Source organism: Anneissia japonica, unplaced genomic scaffold, assembly GCF_011630105.1.
Source record: "Anneissia japonica isolate Jap-2015-1 unplaced genomic scaffold, ASM1163010v1 scaffold4988_len2956909_cov206, whole genome shotgun sequence".
Lineage (NCBI taxonomy): Eukaryota > Metazoa > Echinodermata > Crinoidea > Comatulida > Comatulidae > Anneissia > Anneissia japonica.
Genome location: NW_022696345.1, coordinates 999282 through 1017824, shown reverse-complemented (window position 1 = coordinate 1017824; position 18543 = coordinate 999282). Strand labels below are relative to the sequence as shown.

Below are 18543 nucleotides of genomic sequence, written 5' to 3'. Positions count from 1 at the left end.
AAAAATATAGCTATTGCTTTCATGACTGTATAATATACTGTAGTACAGATTCTGTTACGCATGAAAAAGTTCGATTACACAACTGTTAGCGAGGCGGTGATTGGTCAATCTCAGTCTCCTCTGGGTTTACGTTGATGACCTTGAGTCGCAAATTAAAACAAAGAGTGGGCAGGCCATGAATCGTAATATAACGCTACTGCGCGGTAGATTCGGTTCACTTTGAATAGTCAGTCCACACCAGCCGGTACTTGGCTTCAACACTCGTTCTCCTATCCTCCTTCTTTCCATCACTCTCCTTTGTACAGATTGAACACAATATACTGTTGCACATGCGGGCCTAGCAGAGAACTGACAGAGAGTTTTTCTTAAGGGACTAATTGCACCTACCTCATTTTTGAAGCGTTTGTAATTATTCTTGTCATTCGCAAATATTAAGACGGATACTTTGAAGATACTATGGCAAAGAAAGATCCACATTTCGCACGACTGTTTGAATCTACACTAGAGGAGCACATTGAACCAGTAGCAACAAAAATTACAGGTGAGTGACCTTCAATATTGATTGTATATATTGATATGTGTGTGTACATGGTTTTGCGGAATCCACTGGCAAGAGTGTGATTGTACCCTTCGCACGTTGCAGTTGATACCACCTGGTGAATGAAGCCGGTTGCCATTGACTGTGTAACTATTAGTATTAGGCCTATCGGTAATACTAGGCCTATATTGACTTAAAGTTACCCAAAAGATAAACCTTGGTAGGATACAGATTATATGGCTTGTTCAGATTGTAGAGTCGATCCTTTGAGATTTGTACAGCATTTAATTTTTAAGTTTGTCTTTAATTATCCTCTCTCCTTTATTTTTTTGATCGGCAATTTTGAACAGTGGTACAATAGTGACTGGTGCAATAATAGTTCTTGAAGCTTTAACTACTTTACTGCTGTCTACAACACTATAAATATATTACAACAATTTTTTATTCTAACCTTAGCGATACAAACTTCAAATGCAAAAATATTGTAACAAACACAAGTTTACTGGCGTTATACACGGTGACCCCCACACACACCTCTCTCCCCTAGCTTTGACCATTCTCAGACCCACTTTTGCACTAACAACGCGCAGACTAAATTGCCAAACAAAAATGCTTAGAGGGCCAGATGTTGAAAATCCGGCCCTTCAGCCATGCCTGTTGCTGGCGTTAAAGGTCACTCTCAAGTTGTCCTCATCACAAACAATAATAATTGAAGGCTCATGCTGTCATATAGCATTCTCGTCCAACACTCTAAAAGTATTGCATACTGCGTTCCACTTGTCTCAGCACAGTCGATGCAATGATCCCCACGTTCGGCTACCAACACTGTTGACTGTTCTGACATCGATATCACCAGCCCTTTTAGGCCCAAAAAACACCGATTATCTATAAAGTCCTAAAAAATCACTTCTGAATTTCATACATGTTTCAATATCATCCCTGCCTTAAAAAACTCAAAGATATCATTAGGCTTAATTTAATTAAATATAATTAATAATAATAATACCGTATTAATTATTAATATGCTATGTATAGTTATGTTAATGCCATATTTGACCTATTTTCTGGTCATATTGTAATTTTTTCGGAAATTTCTAATTATTATGTAATTGTAGTATTTGTATGAAATACGGTAAAGTGTATATAAATTTTATTATTTGACCTATTAAAACTGTAAGCTAAAGCACATGTTAGTATGAGACAACTTACAATTTAAATGCTTCCTAGTGGAATAAAAAAGGAAACAACATTCATACTTGACTGATTGATGATATTACCGTTTCGTTATAGGCTAGGGCCTAGGCCTATCCAAAATGAACAATGTATGTATGTACGGCTATAATCTGGATCAGGATTAAGTAATGGTCTCCCAGCATACAGAGACCAATTTAGCCCGAACACAACATAATAAAGTGTAAAATATTATACTTTAAATTGTATAGAACCACACATTGATTATGTTAGCTGTCGTAACACATGCCTACTCATCAGAACTCCCACGCAACCATCTCTCATCATTAAGTTAATTGTGTTCATATAGTCTATATCGATATACAGCAACACCCATAAGAGACGAGCCTTCCATGCATCATCAGCTTTCCCTGGATTCAACAAGTCGGCTAGACTTTCTTTATTTTCGTTTTTTAACACAACAATAGTAATTAGTATGAAACAAATAATGCAATATGGTAGGATCTTACGAATATAATTTTATAGAAAAAGTTTGAAGTTAAGGGGAATGGTAAGGCCTAATAGGGTAAGGCGAATTTCAAAAGCAAATGGACACAAGCACACAAGACCAATTTAGACGAAGGCATAAAAATCAAACCGTAGGCCTAGTTAGATAAACCATGTTGGGTCGTTTGTCGCTGTCTGTGATCCCACAGCGAGTCATCAATCACTCTTTAGCACCGTTATCTTTCTGATTATTTTTATAGGGCCTGCCAAGATATATACATGAACACATGTCATTTGGCACGTGTTAGAATGCGTAAAATCTGGTAATATTACGGATGGTCTTGCATATGCCTAACCTACCTGAAAAATTTGGTTTCAAACTTCTTAACGGGGCTTCTTAATTACAAAAATGTATCATTTAAAAGTCTCACTAAGGTAATATGCTATAGGCCCATTATTTTGATCAATTAGGCCTAGTCCTACAGTAGGAATGGCTGTGGCATACTGTATTATGCCATGGAGAATTAGTTTAGTCTAAACTAATTCCTCCATGATCATGCTAAGATTGGCGCCGAAATCAATCCACCCTGTGTAGTCGCAGGTGTGAAAGTAGTGGCAGGGTTTCCTTCTACGGTGGCAGATTATGACCGTTGCATAATGTTTTTAAAACCCAATTTCTGATTAAATGGAAAGTTTTCCTTGACGAAATATATATGCTTATAAACTATTTGTACACTCATTTTTCTCAAATATTTTAGGTTTCGATTAGTCCTGTACATTCTACATAATGATAATGATACCTAATCTTAACAGTAATTATTGTAATAACAACAGTAAATAGTGTCATTCAGACTGTAGTAAACTTAACTGTAAAAGCGATAACAGTAAAATTAGTAGGCCTGGTAATAATAACAGATAAGGATAATTATAATGAAAATAGTAAGGCCTATTTTTAAGGATGCAATAATATTTCAACGATTGTAACAAAAAATCTACTAAAAGTAAAAATAAAACAATAATTTTTAATAATTACATAAAGGATAAAGATAGTAATATAAAAAATATAAGCATACAAATTAATGCACTGAGGAATATGGTATACATTACATTTTGCGCGTCAGCATGCATTTCAAAGTGTGAACAGATACCCTTGGACATGAGCCTAAGTTTTCTGTATTCTGTAATATCAAACTATTTTCCCATTCAAGAGTAGGATGCCGTGTTTGCCAGACATAGTTGCCAGGTACAAATATAACATTTGTCATCGAGAAACCGTTTGAGAAAAGTTTTCATAATATGTTACTTCCTCGAGTGAGTAAACTTCTAGTAATATCCGGTTAAAGTTTAATCACACGAATATCGACAGTTGAGAATTTGTATGCTACTAAGTACAAGCGCTCCATACTGGCGATAAACAGTTTTTACATATCCACGCGTATTGCGCATTTCAACAGTACCTCGCGCGTCTGGGGCCCCACACTGTCCACGCGTACTGCGCATTTCTACACTACCTGGCGCATCTGAACCACTTGTTCAATCACGATAAATGCAAAAATTATTATGAGAACCTGTATACTGTAATAAGGACAATGAAATAAGTAAGTATAAAGAACAAAGACTCTGATTGAAGCTCTGTTCCTCCATTTATGGTTTAATATTTCAATAGAGCCAAGCAATAATAAAATATCGTAATTACAAGCACCTGCTGGTAGCGATTTGCTCCTTCTTGAATGTGATCCTTCGGCTTAGCGAATAGAGGTGTGTGACAGTAGTGGTTCAAAGTACTGTGCAAGTTTATTTTGGGCCCTTTGAATGTTAGTTAATGACACGAACACTTGTATCCCAACCCAGCCTAACCCACCTACGCTGGAATCATGTCATTGCTCGATTAGGTTCACCAGGGTCTTAAACGATAGTGGTGGTATCGTCGCCAATGTTCGGAATGAAGTCACAGCTTCAGAAAAGAAATCCTATCAACACGCATGAGAACATTTTTAGGGAGATGCTGAAAGTGACGATCTCGTGAGTTTACGTCCTGTGTGTTTGGGGGTGGATGGGTGTGTGTGTGTGTAGTACCAGTAGTACGCGTGCAGACGCGTTAATGCAAAAGCAAGCAACGCTGGTTTTATACTGTACCTCGTAGCTTAACATTATTTGCATCATCCCGTATAAATTGCTCTAGTGTGAAACAAGGTTTTAACCAGGCCTACGCGCTCTATCGCAACCAAACATGACGGAGAGCTCATAACGTTCAGAATCAGGCTATAAAACATCTAGCATTGAGGCTCGGATTCATCTTCTAATTACACTGGCAAAATTGACCTTGTTTTGTGACCCTACTCTGGACACATTTCAGGCGTTATTGGGCTAAAATCCGTTCCTTAATTCCCAAAGCCTGAAAAGCGATTATAAAAGTTTTCCTCAAAAAACGTTTTCCTCAAAGGTTCATTGCCACAATGTCTGGGCATATGTCTGTTGGACGTCACATAATAATTTTTTTTGACCTGTACATATTGTAATATTATAAGCGCCGGGTAAGTTACAGTCCCACGTACCCTTAAGTTTACTATTTTAAGCGGGCTCGTATCTATAATATGGGAGGCTAATGAATGAAAAGCACGCTTTAATAATCACGAGAACATAGGACAACCGGGAATGTTATGTAATGTGCCTGCGATTAGTTTTGTATTTAGAGAGGTCCATGCTCTATAGAATACAACGAAATGTACCGGTAGGATTTGCCACGATTACACATTTTCAGCACAAGACGTACCACTAAGTATTATTTTTATCCTCTATTCCCCTTGCTGACTCCTCGAATTTTTTATCGTTCCAGTCCCTCTCACTCAACGCATTTCCTCTAACTAAAGCTCTATACATAACATTAAATCCGATTGTGGTTTTGGATATGGACTGAAGCCAAAGCATAGATAAGTCTGCGATTATATTTTTTCAATATCTCCTTCGGGTACCAGCGACCTCCTCTCTGATACGGCATTTATAATACGCGCTAGCCTAGTTTAGTCACTAGGGGTGAATTTCCTCTGCATTTTTTTTATCGGCTGAATCATGCTACAGCAAAATGCCTACAAGCATCATAGTTACATGCTTACGGCGTGAAATTTAAACATAAAGTAGATAATGATTGTGTTTAAACTGAGAGTTATCTGTCACACATGTAGTAATGACCACTTTGGTGAAATTTTCGATTCTACCAAGTATTGGTCTGTTATTGTAGTGGATCTTGGAGTGAGCTAATAGATTTTTTTTTAGGTCATGGTGCGATTGAAACCGATTGAACCATAGACTTGTATTAACTGTACAGTCCTTAAATGAACCATGGAGGAACCAACGACTGGGATGGAAGCGGTCAATCGAGGAAATCACATCTACTCATAACACACGACGGGTGATGTACCGTACTGTACTTTCTAATGAATATCTGCAAACGATGTATGGTAGATGGTTTTCGTCGCCACAGGGAACATGGACATGCAGAAAACAACAAAAAGTAGCCCGGTGTGAAGACGGACAATGTGGCCGTGACCTTGTCCTATTTCAGTGCCCGGGGACCGAGCTACAAAGAGAGAGTGTGCCTAACCATTCCCTAACTAGTATCCTACCCAAGCGGACGCGGGGAATCCCCATGAATCATATCCGGCTCTCAATTTAAGACATGACTACGCCCATTATTGAAGATGGTTTTATTAGCGGCGATTGATATAGACCTATATTAGCTGCTTACTGTATGTTACTACCTGCCAGTCTACATTGAGAATCAACGCAACGACACTTTTATCACCGCTAATATTATAATGAAATAAATGCAGAAGATTTATTTCTAAAAATGGTGAACGTAGGCCTATTGGTAGACCATCCTATGTTATTCATCAGCCAATTCCATTTCCTACAATCCCTCTAGACCCACTTCAATGCACGTCCACGTGGCGGTTCTAGAGTAGGGGGGGGGGGAGAGGGCGAAGCCATTTTAGGGGAAATGGAGAGGGAAAAAATAAAAATTATAATAAAAAATTTAAGTTTGAGAGTGACATTTTCCAGGCATCTGGCCACAGAAATTTAGCCGTGGGGCTAAAGTGTGCTGACCCTCCATCTGCAAAAGTTCCCTTACTGGTGACTGAGCCCCTCTATTTGGAATTCCTGGATCCGCCACTGGTCCAGCGCACATGTACATAGGTTACTTCTTATTTGAAGAGCTTACCCCCCCCCCCCTCCGAGCTTGGCTTATTAACCAGCGCACATGTACATAGGTTACTTCTTATTTGAAGAGCTTACCCCCCCCCCCCTCCGAGCTTGGCTTATTAACCATTGTCCTGTTTCTGTGTAGCCATCCAGGTAGAAGCTAGAAGCCTATCCTTCATGCACTTATATCCCTGTACGGTGGATCACCTGGCCAGATATGGCTAAGCCTATTCATCGTGCTCCTACCCCTGTACGATTTGAAGCCACCCAGAACCAACTTCCACCACCGCCACATACTTCTCATCATTCTGACGTATCATGTTCCGTACATCCCGTTGTTAACGTTGATTGGCTTCCAGTACCAAGCGTTTTGTTTTGATCAGCACCCAACCGCGATACTAATTTTATGTGAAAATTGAACCTTTTGCGATTAAGGTTTTTGTATCCTATGATTGGATAATTTTGCCAATTGATTCGTCCTTATTTACATCTTACACGAATATTCTATTTAAATTGCGTTTATATCAAGTCGAAGTGTTTCAGGTTTCATTATATAGACGTAGGCTTATCTAAAGAAACGAAGTCTACCGTACCTATTCCGCCATACTAACTGGTTTATTAATGATTGCCTATAAAACATAAGCTTAAAAGGATAAAATATTTCCTGCAGCGATTTTTTTTAAACTTGTCGTCTACAATATGAGATCGAAGAGCGGCTCACTCGAGGCTCCCATCTGTATACCCTGAAGCCTAATTATAATAGTTTATTGACATTCTGTTAATGTTACACTTTTGTAGGGTGTATTTACAGAGTTACTCTCTGATCCCATGGCTAATTAAGCATGGCATGACCCCTTGCGACGTGAGACTGATGAGTGTAGTGTTGTAGTTGGACTAAAATGAGATCTGTCAACCGTGCAATTATAGTACATCGTATTCGATGATGATGGTGATTGACGATAATAAGGAGGATAGTGATTACACAAAATATTCTGGTAATAAGTTTGATGATGGGGATAATGAGGAGGATGACGATGATGATGTCGAGGTTCATGATGATTTTGATGATCATCATCTGGATCTGGAATAACATCCGTGGTTAAGGCTTACGGAGAGAGGTTTTATGGTTTAGGCTGGTCAAAAATGGTGTTCTTAGACCACAATAGGGACTGGCAATCACATAAGTTTGATGGAAGTAAAATTAATCACAATAGGGACTGGCAATCACAGTATGTTTGGTGGTGATGTTTGCGCTTTAAAAAATCGTTATTATTATTATTATGTTAACTTGGAACGGCAAATTATGTTTATTTGTATATACTTAAATGCATTTCTGGAACGGATGAAAGAACGCTCGAACCATATTGTGTCTGTCCTTATATAATAGCACAGTAGGGAATAGAGCAGTACCGCTATTGTACTTGTCTCTCCATTAGCCTTAGTGACATTTAAAAACGTCATGATAGTGACAATTATGATGACTCGGTTTGGACTCTGTTGTCCAGGGTATTTCGACCTGGCCTGGATGGCAACTCCGGCGGCCAGCGACGTCCGCTGGCAGAGTGTGTGAAAATACCGATTGGATATGAATGCTAAGCGATGGGTATAATTGGCCTTTTATTTTGATTTCTAAATTTAGCTGGACCCTGTGCTTATTGTCTGGTTATGAGACATACCTAGAATTCCAGATCATGCACTACTTGTAGGCCTACGACATCTTGTCCCTCGTGACTCGTAATAAAAATCAACTAGCTAGGGACGAAGAGAAGATAATAACTTTGTCTTTGCAGAAATAAGAAATTTAATGACAGCGTTATCGATCGCTTTAAATTAAAGCAGTGTTGGTATGATTTTTATAATATATTAGTAAGATAGAGGCACTGTGGTTATATCCATTCTCTAATATGGTTTTTATCAACCTGCCTAAACCGATTATCATTTAATTATCTTAATGAACATTCTGAATTTAATCGCGTAATTCACAATACTGTATAACATCAGTTGGTGTAGGCCTAAAACATCAAATGACGTAGGCCTAAATTATTCCATTGAATTTTAATGCAATAACTTCCAGGATTATAAGGAAAAGATCGTTGTGGCTCCTAGTTACGATGTTGTCTTCAAGTTCATTTTGCGCAAGGGGGATAGATTTATCATCATCATCATTATAATCATCACCATGGTTATCATCAAAAATCAATATTTTTAGCAGATAACTAGACAGATAGAAACTTTTGAAAAGAATGTCGAATTTGAATCAAGAAATCTTAAATGTTATCGGCACATTTTTATTTGAGATACAGTAGTACATGATTTTTTCCACAGAAACGTACCTCGTACCGTACACCCCGGCAACCAATATTGGAACAATTATCTATAATAGGAAAAACACTAATAAAACAATGGTGCACGTGTGGATAATGTTACGAAGAATTCCTGAAAAGGAGTTAGATTCCTGTCTCGAATTGGGTTACCAATGCCGAAACAATTAACCTATTTACATCTGTACTTTATCGTTTGAGTTATATCCAGACTCCGGAGGAAAAAAATTTGTTTGATATATATGTTGTACAACTGGTCTCTCTAAGACACAAAAAAGGCTCAGGAACGGTTAACTTAACAAGACACAGATTGTTGAATATAAAAAACTGGGGGTGGCGGGTGGTTGGTTTGTTCAACGTTACATTTTTTTCTCCGGAGCCTGGCTTCTACGGCCAAGTAAACATCCAGGCCACGGATTGAATATGTTTGTATTTTAACACCTTTTAGTTTATATTCCAAAAATACAACTGTAAGGTACGGATATAATGTGAGTTATATAATGTGAGTTATATAATTAGAGTTATTTTAACAAGTAATGCCACTCTGACTAAATAACAAGGCCAGACGCTGTCTCTTATACACATCTAGATGTGTATAAGAGACAGTATATATACCCCTCCCTGTATTATCCATCTTCTACAGATATTGCACTCCGTCCTTACATACTGACCAGCTTTTTTTTTGCATTAATTTTTATAATATACTTTTTCTTAGTAAATTTTAAAATTTCAAAATTTCCCCTGAAACCCGCAACTTAAGTAGGCCCTATCTCTATAATTGAAGGCATATTGCCTTTCCAAGATACGTTTATACAACCAAGCTTGCCTAGACCTAATGCTCATACCCGTACTGGCCCTATACCCGTATTGGCCCTATTATAATTATTACAGCTAATCTTATGAAGATAAGAAATGATGGCTTTAATCGCTGCTTTGGCCTATTTAATTCGTTTCAAAGTCTGCCAACATTATCAATCTCCACTACTCCCTATGAAATGCAGCTGCCACTTTGATTATCAAAAATTCCAAACAACATTAATAGATATTAACGCCAATATATTTAATCTTTTTCACCTCAACAGATAACAAAACTTTTGTCAAGGGAAACACTGTTTTATTAAGGAATGCTTTATCTGTTCACGTTAGTTAACAGAAAACCAAGGTCTAAACTAGACAACATACGATCTGACTGTTGAGTATAGTGACACCATGATATTTACCCGATGGGGTGGGGAATGTCCCTGACGGAGCCACAGCTACCCAGAGCCTTCGTCGCAGGTGATGCGAGGCCGAGCGTACCGTGTGTCCTTTCCTTGTGGGGATGGGAGAGGTTCTCTCTCTGACTTGCCCCCCCCCTCCCTAAACATACAAAGTTTATGATAAAGTACATAATTATTCATGCTCTTTAGCCTTTGAAAATATAAACACCCTGAACTAAATATGAGGTAACTTGAGGCATACCGTATTCATATAGTGTAAACATGACCATGACAACCATGACAGTGCTGTGACATTTTTTACCTCTCTAATGATCTCTTTATATATTATATGCAAACAAGACTCATTCATATGCGTGTATAACAGCTCACCAAGCGCAAAAAATCGGTATAATTTTGCACTGGATGAGATTGTACCGTGTAGTGCGTATTTGTATGTGCACAATCGATTGAGTCATTTTGACAAAGCAACATAAAATATTTCTGCAATGGAATTTAATTTGTTGAAAGCTATATGCCAAATTTAATAATGCCACTGAAAGGTAATTCAAAAAATGCATGGATTTATGGTGTTCGTGGATTATTGCAATTTGTACATTTTCATTGAATGGGGAATGAATTCCCATATACCTCCAGTATTCAATAAATAAATGAAAATGAAAAAAAAAAACACGACTGTGTTCATTTTTTCCGTTATTGTTTCTAATCATTAATAATGCTTTGCTAAAAAAAAGTTTATATCATGGTATATTTCTTTACATTCCATGAGCGGTAACTGACTGCATTACTGGTACCTTACCCTTTTCCTTTGGGACACAGAGTCATAAAACTACGAGACGGGAACAGTAAAGGCTAAATCAACACGTAATGAAGAAAGTCAACGAACCTAAAGGCTACACAAGAAAACCTGTTAAAATATTAGCCAAAAGTGGATAGGAAGACTCGTTTATAATATCTCCATCAGTGCCTATATAACCAAATAGCTTTGACATCTGGTGCTGAGCTGTTGCCAGGATTCTGGTGACCTAGATTTACGAAACCGTATTCATTGTCAAGGCCAGACGTAGACGCAGTAATTTCGATGCTTTTGCAGTAGTCCTAATTAAGTTGATTTATCCAGTCGTTAGAGGGCGATTGACAAGGTTAAGTTGAAATGGTCATATTGTCGATTAAACGTAACGCTTGTTTCTTTCTCCCCGAGCTCCAATTCAGATACCTTAAAGTACTGTATACAGCGGAGGAGCCAGGATTTCCCAGTTGGAGGGTCTAAAATTTTTTTTTAAAAAGCATGATTATGGCACTCTCAGAATTACAGTTTGAATATATATTTATTTATTTCACCATTTTTTATTTATTTTGAAAAGTTTCGGTCGGACCCGGGCCATCCCCTCCCCTTGAATCCGCCACTGGTATTGTCTGAGGATTAGGAGTTTTATTCATTTATTTATTTGTTCTTTGTACTGGGTTCTTCAGTAAAATGTTTACTGTTCTCCCAGAGGGTCCAGTCGCATGACACATTAATATCACAATGTAGCAACACAGAATATACACAAAAAAACATTCAACTATAATAAGATAGAAAGAAAAGAATTACCTTCCCCCAAAGGGGCGGATCCAGAATTTTTCAAACGGGGTGGAAGGGGGGGGGGGGTTGTCACAACAGTTTCAGAATAGGTGACTAGCACATAACATTGATTTGCATTGAAATTTTTAAATTTTAGTGGCAAAACCAGGGGAGACGTGCCCCCACCCCCGTTCCCCTACTGGATCCTCCCCTGCCCCGCATTCCAAATTTGAGAACTCCTGAAAATAGGAGTGTTCCCAATTGTAGAGTCCAGTGGTTACGTACCCCTGAAGCTTTGGTGTTTCGGGAGATCTTAAGCTATTCTAAACGACTTCGAATAGTTAGATCATTGGTATTGTTGCCAGGAGAGTGGGCTACTCCCTAATTTTACCAATAAGTAGATGTTGTTTTGATTGGAGTTTTAATTGGGGTGAGTGAATGTGGTGACCTAAATTCACGAGACCATTGTATAATGGATAACATTGACCTGAAAAAGTAAAGGCCTATCCTAATACAGTACTGGGTAATAGTCCAGACGACATTGAATTAAATCATTTGACTCACTGCTTGTTGTATAAACGCCGATGATATAACTGTTAGCGTTAAACCACGGACTGGTTATCAACACTACCAGTCTAGGTCCTGTACACTTCTTTTTTTTTATAAGAGCCAGTCTTATTGTTCTTATTTTTTGCCAATTTCAGTCTCAAAATGTTCTTATTTTGTTCTTATTTTACACCGCCGATACAACCAGTGACCCTCTTTATGGCAAAAAGATGGGGACTATGAAAGCGGCTGATTTGAGGGGGAATGAATTTTAGCACAAGCTTAGCTGAGTATTTTGTGTTGTTCCCTGATGGAACTTCACATCTGATGACAATTATTAAGTAGATATAATGTTGATATACATTACGGTAATAATTTACTGTGTGACTAGCTTGATTTTTTTAAAGTATTTTTTAAAACTAAAAAATCTCATTTGATATTTTACCTCAGCCTCAGTTTGTCCTATTTTTTTTTAACAATTCATTCTCAATGTTCTTATAAAATGTGTTTAAGAAAAAAAGTGTAAACCTAAATACAATGTTCTTATCCATAGGTAACATTCCAGAATGGATCAATGGTACAATGATTCGAAACGGGCCAGGTCTCTTCGATGTCGGAGAAGATTCGTATAAACATTGGTTTGATGGCCTTTCACTACTCCACCGGTTCAGTATAGAGAACGGCCAGGTTACGTATCAAAGTCGTTTTCTCCGAAGTGAAGCCTATGAAAAAGCAATGAAATACAAACGGATTGTTATGTCGGAATTCGGAACTCTCGGAATTCCGGATCCGTGTAAAAATATATTTGAACGATTCGCATCACATTTTCTTCCTTTAAACATTACTGACAATGACGTCATCAATTTTATGAAGATCGGTGACGATCTGTACACTCTTACAGAAACGCAATACATGCGGAAGATAAGTACAGAGGATTTAACGTCAAGTGAAAATAGGGTAAGTTATACTTTTAAGTTTTCAGATTATCTTATATTATTATGATTATGCCGATTATAATTTTGTTATATATATAGATATATATATATATATATATGTGTGTGTGTGTGTGTGTAAAGAGAACATGAATGCAGAGATGACACAAGTAGTTGTGTGAGTGCAAACCTGGCATGTTCTGTGAATGCTGAAAAGATCGGTTTAGGCGTCCTGAACACTACTATGATTATTATGCGGGGTTTACGTTACAAACATAATGTACTATGAATAATATGCATACCGTATTTACTGTATTCAAATAAACACCCCCTCTAAAGCCTCATATGGCATAAACGCGAGTAAATGCGCGCCCCGAGGGGTTTATTTTTATTTTTATTTTTTTTATTGCTTTAGTCGTTTCATGTGGATTTAAACAATGTATATATTGCAAACCCTAGGTTGATCTATTCCGCACATTTGCCGTCCTCACGCAAAGTTCGCACCCACATAAAGACGTAGATGGCTGCACGTACAACATGGCTTCATCGTACCTTCTTGGATGTTACTACAATATTGTAAAATTTACTCCAAATTCAGGTAATGCATTCTTTCTGTTTACCTTGTGTTTGCAGGGGATCGTTAGCTACGTTCCAATTTTTTTATTTTTTTTTTTTTATAGTTCAAACAAAATTAATGGAAATATCTATTCAGCTCATTTATACTAGGGAGCTTTCGATTTGTTCGACGATGCAACGCTAGAACGGAGTCACTCATGCGTGACCGTCCTACGTTCTCTGCATGTATGCGCGCGCAGATTTGTTAGTGACGTCATTACGTTTTCTACCTCGCTCCATGGTCCTACCGTCGTCGTGAAATCACAAGCTCCCTACTCCTGGGTGGAGAGAGGCAACTGTAGTATATGAAAATTGCGCTGACCTCCTATCTCAAGGTTAAAGAGCCTGAAAAAATAGGTTTGATGATGACAACAATATTTTATGACAATTTCCTCCTTCAGGTCCCGATCCGACAAAAGCAGCAGAAATAATATGCAGCATTCCAGCAACACGGTGGACTAAACCAAGTTACTACCACAGTTTCGGAATGACAAAAAACTATTTCATATTTCTTGAACAATCACTCTATATTGATGTTCCTAGACTTGCAATGTCGACTATGCGAAGAAAAACGGTTAGCTCTGCTTTATTCTTTGACAAAAATGAGCCAGTGCGGTTTCACCTTGTAAACAGAGAGGATGGTAGTATCGACAAAACACAGTATGTTTCCGACGCCATGTTTGGAATGCACGTGATCAATTGCTACGAAGACGATGGTCATATCATATTTGACATGTGTTGCTACGAGGACGGAAACCTTATTAGTAAATTTTATTTGGATTACTTGCGGAACGGAGATGCGCAAGGCAAAACTGAATTCCCATCACCACAATTGAGAAGATACGTTTTACCGTTGAATGTTGGCAAGGTGAGTGACATTATTGGAAGTTTATTATTTTGGTTAAAATAGTGAATTTATAACAGTTTAATGGGATGGATCCATCCTTTAAATGTCCAATCGCACTTTGGCATATACCCCTTCATCAACCTCTATTTCAATAATCAAAACCCGAATGGGAACTGCTAACTGTTATCACGTCACATAATTTCTCTTAACGGAACAAGTGGCGACCAGCATATTATTCTACTTCACAGGGACTTCAGTTGGAAAAGTTTAGTTGCCAATGAACTCTAGATGGCGCCATATTAATATTTAAATTACAGCCGTAGATCTACGGCCCTGTTTGAAATCTAAATTTATACCGTCAAATTATTCCTTTGTTTTCATTATCATTTTTATGTTTTTAACCAAGCAGTGGACACCACAAGGTACCAATCTAGTAACATTAACATGTAGCACAGCCACAGCGAAGCTGCAGAAGGATGGACAGATCTATTTGGTACCAGAGTGTATGTCGGAACTAGGTAAGTAACAACATATTGTTAAAGTCACACATTTTTGTTTTTCATTAACATAATTATTTCAACTACTCATCATATAAATACTTAGTTTTAATTATCAGTCCTAAAATAATTTCACCGGGAGTCCACATGATTTATCTTATAAACCTTTTACAACTGGTGTTTATGAAAGCTTTAATGGTAATAATATAATGTTAAGGATATAGTTTGTGCTTAGTTTTTTTTAAAGGTTTACTGAATATTAAGAATTCTAATGAGGCCTACTTGTTTTTTAGGTATAGATATGCCATGTATTAATTATGAAAAGAACAATGCAAGGCCATATCGATATGCGTACGGAACAACCAATGTGCCAAAAGGAGGATTTGTAGATGCGGTATGTTATCTAATATTATTGTTGTTGTCATATTATTAGTCATATTATTTAAAGGGATCGTTTTTATCCATGTACACGAATAAAAAATAAACATCAATATTTCTCTTTCTCTATAAATCGTGAACTACATCACTTTGAACAAGGAAACAAATTATTGCGCTCTCACTGTTTGGAGGGGCTCTATACTTGCAGTTAATGAGCTTTCGATCGATTGCACGACCACGGTAGGACCTAGAACGCATGCATGAACGTTGCGTTTTCGTTCAAGGGCTACGTCGTCGCGTAAAATCTAAAGCAACTCTCAAATATCTGGAATGAGCTATATGATAGCCTTTTAAAAATAAATTCGCAAAATTCGATCAAAAATAAATTGGTATTCAAACTGACAAGCCACCGCTTCTTTTGATGCCTATGTAAATAATTTGCAATCTGTAATTTGTTGTGGATTTTTTCTGAATAAATGTAATTACTTCACTATCACGACCTATATGCACTGCGATCAGTATACGACCGACACCGACAAGTGTGAGAGCTGCTATGAGAAACTTACTCGTGTAGAAGAGAGGGTCGTCGAGTTTTCAACATGTTGAAAAAAATATAGTGGTCGGTTGGTCGCCAGGTCCTACTTCCGGTCAGATACGACCGTAGGTCGGTACGGCCGCATTGTTAGGTCGCCATAATGTGAGACAGGCTTAAAGGTCCCGAATGGGTACATTACTACGACTGTACTTCTCTGCTAGGATTAATCTACAACATAAATATGTGCTTGCATCAACAGATGGCAAAAATCGACCTCCATACGAAGGAGTATAGGATATGGCAAGAACCAAACTGTTACCCTTCCGAGCCAATGTTTCTGCCGGCACCTGGTTCTGTTGAAGAAGATGATGGTAAGATACAAATGAAAATATTGTGCATATAGTAATTTATCATTGATTTGATTATAATGTTGATTTTGATGCTTGTGGTGATGATGATAATAATAGCAATGATGATGCTGTAACTGCTAACAAGTGTTTATATGGATGATTATCTCCTATTTTGGTTATCAACACCAATGTCCTAATTAAAATACCCGTACCAACCCACCCCCATCTTCGAATTATCAGCGCCCGACCCGCTCTGCCCGTTATACATGGAAGCCATCTAAAGTATCTTATTCTTATATTGCAGGTGTTGTAATGTCGTGTATTGTCAATTCACAACATCGTAGCGCCTTTCTTCTTGTTTTAGATGCGAAAACATTTCAGGAAGTAGGTCGAGCCCAGCTTCCGAACAATATAGAATGTGGATTAACTTTCCATGGACATTTTGACCAACGTTCCTGAGGCTGTACAAATCGCTATAGTTAATAAAAAAAACCGTCATTTCATCACTGCTGACATACTTGGTGAACTCAGGGACTATGTTGATCTCATCTGTACTAGAAATGTCGTCCTCCATGAGCGCGCAATGGTGAATCGTATCACCTTGCGATTAGCCACGCCCATTAGTGCGTCCTGTCCTTTTGCAGCTGAAATCTCCATGGTATAATAAGGGATAAAATCTATCGGTAGACTGTGCCAGTGAATTACTTCTGGACATCAGGACTCTTGTCGCAGCTGAGACAATAAGTGGTAACAACTTCACAAAGTCGGTCATCATCTTGTCCATAATGAACGGAGTCACCTTGGCTTCTACTTGGATTGGTTGTGTATTGTGCACATAATTATGGTGTGTAGTGTGAACATGTACCAGCACGAGGAAGTGTTGTTGATTCTCAGATATATGTATCAGGGGGCGCTACCATTATTGATTGATTATTAGGGGGCGCTACCATTATTGATTGATTTCTCAGTAAATAATACTGAGAGAGAAAGGGAGAGATAGCAATGAATGACACTTTATTCGTTTGCATTCTACAGCATATTCAAAATGCTATGGACAATTTCCATTAAGATCAATTGGATATGTGTTTGTATTTAAATAAAATATTGTAAAACATAAATTAATGAAAATCTCATGCCTGTGCGAGAGAAGGAGCTATATGGTAGTAAATTTTTGATAAAAACCAGAGCAATTAGGCTCATCTGATACATGTTTATTTGTCACGTGATATGCTGTCAATAATCTAAAATTGTGCAATAGTTTTATAACCGAATTTAAAGAGTGAAACCTTGATAAACATTGTATAGAATTTGGTCACATGAACAAAAACTTTTTACAATTATGTATTATCTGCTGTATAAAGCTTTGTGTTCAGCTGGTGATTTTCTATGTAACTAAAATGCTTGGATTAAATTAAACATATTCATTCATATTAGATATAGATGAACAATATTATTGGGGACACAATAAAACATAATACTGTAATAACTTATATAGGCCTAATATATTATAATACTATTTATAAAAATTCATGTACATATAATCATAGCTTTAGAACAACTAAGCCTCTATTTCAAATAGTGTAGTTAACGTTTCCCAAAATTTTCAACCCACCGGTTTCTTATTGAGAAAGATCCACGAGTCCACTTGATAAAATTCGGGTCTATGCATGTAATTAGTCAAATAAACACCCAGAGCTTTTTACTACAGCGCGTAGCCTAGTCATGTGAGCTGACACTGTGGGTCAAACAACAATGGTGTTGCCATCATCAACGAATTATTATCGACAAAGTAAGAGTCCGTTGTTTTTGTCTTGAAGCATTGTATTACAAGTATTGCCATGTATAATTGCCGTCCTCCTCCTAGTCTAATTATAATCTCATTTGATATTGTAAGTCCTAAGATATTTGTAGCTTGCTGTTTTCAGTGGGATGCATGGTGTCATATAAAACTATATACAAAGTAACATGCTTGATCATACCAAAGTAGGAAGAGTATTGATAAAAGTAATGCCGGTACACCTTGAAGAGGATTGTCAGATAAATCAGCTTGTTCACGACAAAGTGTCGTCATATTCTTAGGTCGACAAACAAAAACATACATATATCTAGAGCAGTTTTGTTTCTTACCCGGCAGACAGGAAAAAGATAAGCATTTGCAATGGTTATCCCCACTCCCCCACCTTTTTTTTTTAAATAGAATCATTAATTAAAGAGACGTAATTTTGTGTCCACCATAACAGCCACTTGATGCAAGATAGCCGATATAAAATCGCCAGCTTTGCCTTTAAAGTGGTGATATATATATATATATATATATATATATATA

At 37.5% G+C, this 18543-nt stretch overlaps 1 protein-coding gene across 1 annotated transcript; it reads left to right on the top strand.

The window, feature by feature from the left end:
* Window positions 1-203: 203 nt before the first annotated feature.
* On the top strand, window positions 204-18506 carry LOC117101819 (beta,beta-carotene 15,15'-dioxygenase-like). Its single transcript, XM_033241909.1, has 8 exons — window positions 204-541; window positions 12617-13020; window positions 13455-13593; window positions 14012-14478; window positions 14867-14975; window positions 15248-15348; window positions 16127-16238; window positions 16522-18506. The coding sequence occupies exons 1-8, from the start codon at window positions 457-459 to the stop codon at window positions 16674-16676; spliced, it is 1572 nt and encodes a 523-aa protein (XP_033097800.1). The 5' UTR covers window positions 204-456; the 3' UTR covers window positions 16677-18506.
* Window positions 18507-18543: the final 37 nt, after the last annotated feature.